This window comes from Branchiostoma floridae, chromosome 12 (genome assembly GCF_000003815.2).
Source record: "Branchiostoma floridae strain S238N-H82 chromosome 12, Bfl_VNyyK, whole genome shotgun sequence".
Taxonomy (NCBI): domain Eukaryota; kingdom Metazoa; phylum Chordata; class Leptocardii; order Amphioxiformes; family Branchiostomatidae; genus Branchiostoma; species Branchiostoma floridae.
The window spans coordinates 17,846,751-17,856,807 of record NC_049990.1 but is presented as its reverse complement, the minus strand read 5'-3'; the positions used below and the strand labels follow the sequence as shown (position 1 = coordinate 17,856,807).

The window sequence follows — 10,057 nt, the reverse complement described above, 5'->3', positions numbered from 1 at the left end:
TTGAGTTTGGGCCCTCTAGCGGCTTCCCGTTGGTACTGCAGTGGAACTTCAAGGCCCTTCATGTTTTGATTCTCATGACGGTGTTCTGCTATGGTAGCGATATCTAAGCGTTAGATACTAGTAGCTCTTGAGCTCAGAGAGAAGTGACGTAAGTTTTGGCCCTCTAGTGCGTAGGATTATGATTGCAGGAGCATTAGCTCAAGAACGGAATGGATGTTCGCGATTTTTGGTATGTACGTAGATTGAACAAATTGTAATAAAAATGAGTATGCAAATGCAACTGATAGGTACGGTCGATTGCTTTTTAGATAACGGACGAAAATTGTTGCGTCCGCGGATGTCCTCCATATAATCAAATCGACATGGCAGAAGGTACTGTACGATGTTTCTACCGTAGAAACAGCGGCTGAGGGCTGGTGCAAAGAGGGTCAGGTAAATCCATGTCCCTCCTCTCTATTCAAATGACGCCAATACCAGCCCCAGTCAGGAAGACAGGTCCTATCGGCTTTATAGTTGTATGCCGTGGATTTCAAAGGCATGGGTCCAAGACCGAAGACTCCATGCCTGTGGACACGCCAATACCAGGCCCAGTCATGGAGGTCATATCGGTTTCGTTGTATTCCGCTGCCGTGGATTTCATGGGTGAAGTCGCGAATTTCACGGATTTCATGCCTGTGGACGCGCCAATGCCAGCCCAGGCATAGAGATCCGCCTGGGCCGTGGAGTCCGTCCTGACTTGCCATGGAATTCAAACAGCCGGGGACTTTGCATGGATGAACTCCAAGGCCGGGGATTTTATGTCGGCCGGATGGACGAATACCAGCAAAAGCCGTGGAGTCCGTCTCGTCTGTTTCCATCGCACAAAGTCCAGGGACGTTTTCGAGTGAACTCTTGGATTTCATGCTTGTAGACGCGGGGAACTGACCAACAGGGGCCGATGAGTTCGTCTTGATTTGGTTCCATTGCATAGCCGAGGTCGGGACTTTGCAGGTATAAACCGTTAAGGCCTGTACACTCACCAAACCTGTACCTGCCTGAGCCTATGAGTGGCAGAGTGCGTCTTGACTTGGTTCCATTGTACAACGGGGACTTTGCAGGACTAAACTCCAAGGCCGGGGATTTCATGTCTGTAGACGCGCCAATACCAGCAAATTTTAAAAAGCCCTGCAGTCCGTCTCTACTTGGTTCCATTGCACACACGGGGGCTTTCGTTGTATTTTCCTCACGACCGGAGACTTTTCTTGGTTAAACTCCAAGACCGCGGACTTCGAATTCATGCCTAGCCTGTGGATACGCTAATACCAGTCCTTTTCATGGAGGTCCTCTCGGCTTAGTTGTATTCTGCTGCCGTGGACTTTTCATTGGTAAACTCCAAGCGACCGCGGACTTCATGCCTGTGGACGCGCCATACCAGGCCAAGCCGTGGAGTTCCTCTCGGCTGAGTAGTATTCCGCTGCAGGGGACCTGTCATGATCACAAAATAGACTAAGTTTATGATCATATACCTGTCTGATGTGATAAGATATTAGGTATTTCCACAAAAGACGACCTTGATTGTTCTCTCTAGCCAGCCTTGAGTGTAATTAACTAATTACCCCCGGCACCCTGGAGGACCTACTGTTGGCCAGGATGTTATTGGAGGGTCTAATATGTTCATACACATGTACCTGTTTGTTCCTGCATTTATGTCTACTCTTGGTCGTGTGTAAGTTCGCCATATATGTTGAAGACCTATGTATGTCGCAATCCTTTTCCTGTGTCATTAAAGAAAGGGTCATGAAAACGTTCCCAAGCAGATGCAACGCTAGTTCACCTTTATTCGCGGGGTAACCTATATCCGTTGGTCTGAAAGACATGGTATTTAGGGATATCAAGTCGACGGGCTGAAGTTTCAAATTACGAATATTGAACATATTGCAGTTTGAGGATATTGACTTATCCAGGTCAATCAATTTGATATCATAGGAATGGACGGACAGAACACTATCAGTGGTAATGCTTTAGAAAAGTACTACAAATGCATTACACAAAACGTGAGCTTTAGAAATGTAACGCTTATTCACGTGCACTATACACGTAATTATAATTACACAATGCAGTAAATGATTGTCTGGAATGATTTAACCGGGCTATCGTCGACAGCAGTTTGCCGCCATTCGTGTCAGAGATAGGTCCATAACACATGGTTCAATGAGATAATAACAGTGCATTCTACGTCACAGGGGGCGTAGTTGTTGAACGGGTTCGCCCTACCCTCACCATGTTGACGTGTCGTATGTCCGTCCCTATCTTTAGACAGCCTCGGGTTCAATGTTCGTGTCTTATCTTTTGACGGATCAGATCAAGCAGCCAAGGAGTTAAGACTATTGCAGTGTCTTTTCCTCAAGATAGACTATACGGATAGACTATACGTCCAAGACGACATTATGATTGCTCGAAGGAGTCCCTAACTTTAGGTCAACATGGTGACAGCATTGTAGATCGGTGGAGCTGAATTTTCCAACTGACCTGATATCTATGTGCTAAGATCACCGAAGAACTGCAACAACAAGAGCTGTTCTATGATTCCTGTATAATTTCGACGCACTTTTCAGGTGGGTACACCAAGTAAGTGAACTAGACCTATTGTATAGCACTGTCTGTTTGCTTTTCTTTGCCGTGTAACCAATCTAAAATCTCATTCGGGATCAACGCACCCGCTCACATTAATTACTTGGTATTTACTGTTCAATAATAGGTATGTACACCAATTTGTATATACCTTAACTTTCAAGTGCCTAAAATGATAAAGATGTGAATGTATATACAGTAATTGGTAACTTGGGAATGGATGAGAACTTGGATAAACATTGGTTACTGTCTTTGGCTCTGTAATTCCGGGTCAATTGCCTTTTAATAGTAATAGATTTCCATAAGGGCACATTCTTCAGACCAAGATCTGATGTGACATTTGTGTTAATGAGTCAAATTTTGCGGTACAATCCCTGTATTTCTTTGAACTGCTGTTAACAATGAAGATAACCTAGCATACAGCTGATGAGAATGAATTTGAACTGAGATGTAATTTCTGGTCAACAGATACAATAGAAGTCGCATAATTGCACACCACATTGACCAGTGCCTTTCGTGCAATTATCCGAATGGTGCAACAAAGCGACGTTATTAAGCTGAACCGCACCACCACAGGATTTTTGGATTTCCTGCAATTAACAGAAGTTTGCAACTATCCGTTATGCAATAGCTAGCTTCTAGTATTTAGATAGTGATAAATTCCACGTTGCATTTTGGAGATCTGACATTTGTTCTAAATGAGTGACATTTGCCGTTCAAGGATGTCAGATTCAGCGGGTCAGCAGACGACAGAGGGCGGCAACAGAAGCGACGAGGTGCCGGACAAGAGTCCAAAGAAGAGCGGCGGTAGATTCCGATCTACTTTCACGTTCTCCTTTGGACGTAAACGTTCAACCGAGAGTTCGAAAACCCAGGAAACATCTGACCACCAAGAAGGACAGTCTGCGGAAACGAAGACCAAGTCTGGACAGGCCGGCGAGGTACCACCGGTGTCCGAAGATCGGGGACGGGAAGACACCCTACCCAAAGCAGGAGACTCTTCAGTCGAGAACAAACAGAGCGATGGAAAGGTTATACAACCTTCTGGTCCTCCCCAGTCTGACGACACCATAGAAAACACAGGACAGTCTACAGAACAACAGGGACAAGAAGACAGACAGAAGAACATAGATCAATTACAACAGGCATCGACTGCGGAAAACCAAGAGTCTCCGCCTGACGCAGAAAAATCTTCAGATACCGAAGAGCACAGGGAAGACCAGGTCCTACAGTCGACCGACATTCTTGAGTCTTTCGACCCCATTGTTAACACGGGACAGTCTACAGTACAACAGAAAGAAGAGCATGATGACTGCGAAAACAAAGATCAATTACAACAGGCAGCGACCTCAGACAACCAAGAGGCTCTGCCTGAGTCAGAAAAATCTTCAGAAACCGAAGAGCACAGCGAAGACCAGGTCCTACAGCCGGCCGACATTCTGGAGTCGTTCGACCCCATTGTTAATATGGGACAGTCTACAGTACAACAGAAAGAGGGTGATGAATGCGAAAACAAAGATCAATTACAACAAGCAGCAACTCCGGACAAACAAGACGACTTTGTGCAGCAGGAGAACGTACCCATACTTGACTCAGAACAATCTACAATGGAGAACAAAGAGACAGAAGACCAGGTCCTACAATCGGCAGACATCCTTGAGTATTCCGACCCCAAAGAGAACACAGGACATTCTACAGTACAACAGGAGGATGAAGCTGGTTACAAGAATGACAACCAACTGCAAAGGCAAGTGAGTCCCGGTTATGAAGACTTTCCACCCGATCCAGAAGAATCTCTAGTGGAGAATACACAGTATGAAGAGCACAGCGAAGGCCGGGTCCTATATTCATCGGACTCAGACATTCTGGAGTCTTTCGACCCCATAGTACAAGATGATTACAAGAAGAAGGACGAAGCACAGGTGAGTCCAGACTACCAAGACGCTCCCACAGACAAAGAAGAATCTTCAGAGCAAAAGGAGCACAGCGAAGACCAGCTCGTACAGTCGTCCGACATTCTAGAGTCTTTCGACCCCTTGGATAACACAAAGCAGTATACAGGACAGCCGGGATTCGAGGATGAGGACAAAGACAACGAACAGCCGCAAAGAATTCCTTCGGCAAGTTCAGATTTCTATGACGCTCTATTCGACACAGAAGAATTTCCAGGGGAGAACAAACACGAAGAAGACCGGGTGCTACCATCGTCTGACATTCTGGATTCTTTCGATCCAATTGTACAACATGAGAATGAGGGTAAGCACAAGAAGGGCGATCAGCCACAAATGAGAGTGACTCCAGACCACGAAGATCTTCCTCAAAACCTAGACGAGCCTTCAGTACAAGAAACTAAAGAGCAGAGCGCAGACAAGGTCCTAGAATCGTCGACCATCCTTGAGTCTTTCGATCCCTTCGGCTTCGCTAACATAGAACATTCTACAGTACAACTTCAGGATGACAAAAAGAAGGAAGAGCAAACGCAAAGGCAAGTGACTCCCGGTTACCAAGATGCTCCACTCGACCCAGAAGAATCATCCTTGAAGATTGACCATTCGGATACTTTTTCATCAAGCAAAGCCTTCCATGTCAAAGTAGAGCAGAAAGACAAGGATAAACACAAGAAAGAAGACCAAACACAAAGCACAGCGAGTCCAGATGATCAAGACGCTTTACCTGACACAGAAGAGCCTCTAAAGCAGCCCTCCCAGGGACAAGAAGACAAGGTTCCAGACCAGACAAAGTTTGAAGGTTTGGAGTATCAAGATATCTCAGCACACAAGGATCAGTCATTATTGGAAGACAGCCAGGACGAAGACAATGACGACGATGATAGTCTGCTGTGGTTTGACACCCCGGAGTACTTTGACGAACCACAGCCCGAACAGCCAACATCAGGGCAAAAACAGGATGAGGAGAACGATGGAGTCAATCTGGTGCAGTCGTCCGACATTGTGAAGGTTCCACAAGACTTGGAACGGCCACAGGAGCAGTTTGGAGAACAAGGCAAGAGTCAGGTCAAAGAAGTGTCTCAAGACTCCTTATTACAACCACAACAGTTTCCTCCACCAGTCCAGAAACAGCTTGAAGAGCCAGACAACAGCCGTGCTCTACAGTCGTCAGATATCTTGGAGTTTTACGATGACAAAGAAGAGCACAGAATGCGTAACAATAGAGAGCTGTCTAATAAGGATACCGCACACCATAAGAAAGAGTCCCAAGAACATGCTAGCGACTTGCAGCAAGGTCTACCATTCTTTGAAGATGCAGACCACTTTGATGCTCCAACCCTCCAAGACCTGTCCGTTGTCCAGCAGCACCAGGCCGACAAAAACGATACCAGCCAGGATCTACTTTTGACAGAAGGTCCGGAAGAAAGGGACGTCTCCACGATCGCAGAACAGTCTGCTGTTGAGCAGTACCCGGCTGAAGAAAGCGAACCGGGCCAGGTAATTGTACCATCCGAAAGCCTGGAAGACTTACCCCACACAAAGAAGCCCGTGGTTCAGGAAGACCAGCAGGAGACAGGCAATGTTCCAGCTCCAGAGTCGGATGGATCAGAGTTCTATGACGAACCAAAACAGGATGAAGACGACAAAGCAAGCCATACTGTTAGTACTACCGACCAAAAAGTCTCACCAACTGTCCCCACAAAGGAACACAAAGGTAAAGAACCAGACACAGCCCAGGCACCGCCTCTGTCAGAAAGCACAGAAGACAATGATGTTTTACCACACTCGAAGCAGCCTGTGGGACAACAGGAGAAGATCAAAGAGAAGGAGACAGGCGATGTTTCATCTGATTCCGACAGTTCAGAATTCCAGGATGTGCCGTTACACGATGACGAGGATGAAGCTAGCCAGTCCGATAGTTCGAAAGACAAGGAGAGCTCAACTCTCTACAAACAGTCTATAACACAGCAGCGCCAACGTCAAGAACAGGAAACAAGCGAGGTACTACCGTTGTCCGAAGATCCAAAAGACAAGAATGCTCTACCCCACAAGACCATAGAGAAGGAGAGAGATGTTTCCTCTGAGTCGGGTAGTTCAGAGTTCGATGATGTGCCGTTAGAGGATGTAGATGATGAAGCGAGCGAGTCCAGTAGTTCAACGGACCAGGAAGCCCCACCTGTCCACATACAGTCTACAACACATCAACGCAAAGGTAAAGAACATGCCACAAGCAAGACGATACCATTGCCTGAAAGTCAGAAGGACCAGAAGGACAAATCCCTTCCAGAACAGCCCACTGTTCAGGTGTACGAAGCTGAGAAAGAGAAGAACAACCAGGGGATACAGTTGTCGGAAGGAAAAGAAATCCTAGGTGTGTCGCCAAACCCAGAACAACACGAGGAAAGGAAGATACCAACATTGTCTGAAGGTTCAAAACCACAGCAGGATAAAGCTAAAGATGACGACCTGAACAAGGTGCTGTTGTTTGATCCAGAGGACCAGGGTCCACCATTGTCCGAGGGTTCGACAGACCAAGACGACAAGCCTCTTCAGTACTTCAACACTTCATCGGAGTCGGACAGTTCGGAGTTCCAAGACGTATCTTCCGACGACGAAGACGTCTCGACCGTTCCACCAGAGTTGGCCCAGGTACGACAGCACCAAGCCGAAGAACAGAAAAGCCAGTTGCCAGAGGGTCTAAAGGGTCAAGATACCTCATCACACGCAAAGCAGTCCACGGTACAGAAACACAAGACTGAAGAGCGCGACAGAACCAAGATGGCATCGGAGTCGGACAGTGATGACGTGCCGTCTCCCGTGGAACGTTTCCCCAAGCAGAGGTTTGAGGAGAAGGGAGTCGACAAGAGTCGCACATCTGTGGAGTCGGACATTCTTGAAGACGAGGGTGTCATGTTAAGTCCGCTAACTCCACAGCCGGACAAGCACAACCTAGCTCTAGAAAGCTCAGAAGATGTAAAGCGAAAACAAGGAAGAGCAATTTCGCCGAAACCACATGCCTTAGAAAACAGGCTTCTCGAAGCTAACGCGACTATTGCGACCCTGTTGGAAGAATTAGACCAGGTACGCGGTGAGATCAAAGAAAGGGCGAATATAACAACAGACCAAGAAACAGAGAGTAAAAGAGAGCAACAAAAAGAGTCAGAGTATCGACACGAGTCAGACACTCAAACACCTGTAAGTTCAGCTGTAGAAATAGGAGTCAACACAGAAGGAGACAGTTTTAGCCAAACGCTTGAGACAAAAGCAGACTCAAACACAGCGATGGGCGACAACAAATCTAAGAAACCACTCAAGACGGTCAGTCGTGGGATTCAGACAGACTTCACAGACAGCACAGATTCTGTACAAGCTAAGAGCGAAGATGTGGAAAACGTCAAAGGGAAAAAGCCAACAGGAAAGACAGACACTAAAAGCAAGAAGAAGAGCGCAATGGTCGAGATGCTGAATGAAGACGAAGAGTTGAGAGCCACGTCTAACATCGCAGAAAATCTTAAGAGGGCGCTGGCCGCGAAGTCTAAGAGCGAACAACAAGGAAAGGCAGAAGCTCCTCCTCCCCCTGAAGAAGTCAAGGTGGAGGAGATACGTCATCTTGACAGGATCATATTTGGCGGGAAAGGTTCGGACCCGGGAAAGTTCAACCGGCCTCGAGGAGTCGCCGTGTCACCGAAGAGCGAAATCTTCGTGGCCGATCGAGACAACAGACGAATCCAAGTCCACAACATGAAGGGGGAGACCATCCGACAAATCCCGACCACTGTGCCTGGACAAGAAAACCTGACCATGCGGCCGGACGACATTGCCATAGACGGCAACGACCTGCTGTGGATAGTGGGGAGCGACTGGTCGACGGAGTTTGTGATCCCGTACACCATGGAGGGCGAGCCGCTGGGGAAGTTTCACCTGCCGGATACCGTGAGATTCCGCGGGATCACCGTTAACCCACGCAACGACCACGTCATCGTGTCTTTGACGGACAAAACGTTTGGAACGCGCGGTGAAGTGAGGATTTTCCGACCGGACGGCTACCAACTACGGAGGGTTGGCATCAACCAAGGCATGGTCGCTCCAATGTTCGTCACTTTGGACAAGGAAGACAACATCCTAGTATCAGACTACGGCACGCACTCTGTATACGCATACGACCAAGAAGGGACGTTCTTGTTCAAGTTTGGAGGGTACGGCAGTGGCGTTGGTCAGCTGAAGGACCCTCGTGGTATCTGCGTGGACAGTTCGGGAAACATCATCGTGGCTGACTTCGGGAACAAGCGGCTAGAGATGTTCACCAACCGCGGGAAGTTCCTCCGACACGTCACCGACAGTACGGGACGGCCTGACGGCATCGCAGTGGGGCCAGACGGACAGTTAGTGGTGACTGAATGGAACCATACAGCGTCTATCATACCGAGTTACTAGTTCACGTGCGTACGTATTGAAGTCCGCATGAGGTCCGTATGGAGTACGGAGTTCAGAGAAGATAGCTGGAAGCGGAGTTTTTTTTTTTTGCGACCAGCTAACTCCTCTGGTATGTTATCTGGCTATTTTTGTTATCAATTTTTTTTCCAGCGACCTGTGGAGCCTGGTAGAGGATAAGACTTCCATACGGACCTCATACGGAATTAATATGCACGTGTGAAGCAAACTTTAGCCAATGAGGTTATATTTGAAAGAACAGACGGTGAATGTATATTAATTGTGCTAATAAGAAATTTCTTTGCATATCATTTGTTTTGTAATGAGACAAAATCACTTGGCGAAGGAACGCGGCGGTGGAACTCTAGTTGGATAATGTAGAGCGGAGAAGACTACGTAGAGCGGTTTCAAGTGGTTTGAACTGTTTGTAAAAAATGTAGGAAATAATCAAATACACTTTCCTTTATATCATTACCACTAACCATGATGCACTTAAGATATGTACTCAGCAAATTTTATATTTGCTTTCGCTCTACCTGGGATTGAACTAAGATATCCTGTCGGTGTTGTTAAAGTTCATTTGTAAATTCTAACAGTGGAATAGTCATGTCGCGAAGTAAAAAAAACAAGTATCACTTACGTACTTCCTTTAGTACCAAGAATGTAATTTTGAGATGGGCCCAGTAAACAGGTTTTACCATACTCCCATCGTCTGTATTCATTGGTATAGACTTTCTGCTTTCATGATGCCGAGCGTGTATATCTGTTGTATTACTTTTATGACCTCGTTGGAACGAAGAGAAACAGAGAAACGAGGGTACAAATGTTGAAACAAGACATACACAAGTCAGCGGTGACAGACCACATTGCAAGAAATCGTTAAACATAGCCTAACAAAATGGGAAGGGCCCAAGGTCATAGAGGGCAACAAGACCATATTATGTCCGGGACAAGAGATACAACGAAAAAAAAACCCCACACATCTATGATATAGTCTTATAGTCTAATTATGCAAATGAATCCCTATTTTTCATAGTCTGTTCTTCGTATTGTACATCTTTGTCTAA

General features: G+C 46.7%; 1 protein-coding gene across 1 annotated transcript; it reads left to right on the top strand.

Annotated features, from left to right (window-relative positions):
* Positions 1-2,435: 2,435 nt before the first annotated feature.
* Positions 2,436-9,071, top strand: LOC118427091 (transcriptional regulator ATRX-like). The gene is made up of 2 exons (XM_035836728.1): positions 2,436-2,607; positions 3,332-9,071. Exon 2 carries the CDS (start codon positions 3,333-3,335, stop codon positions 8,991-8,993), a length of 5,661 nt encoding a protein of 1,886 aa, XP_035692621.1. The 5' UTR covers positions 2,436-2,607; position 3,332; the 3' UTR covers positions 8,994-9,071.
* The last annotated feature ends 986 nt before the right edge of the window (positions 9,072-10,057 follow it).

Excerpts from the sequence above, each read along its gene's own strand:
- LOC118427091 (XM_035836728.1), top strand. The coding sequence starts at position 3,333 with ATGTCAGATTCAGCGGGTCAGCAGACGACAGAGGGCGGCAACAGAAGC.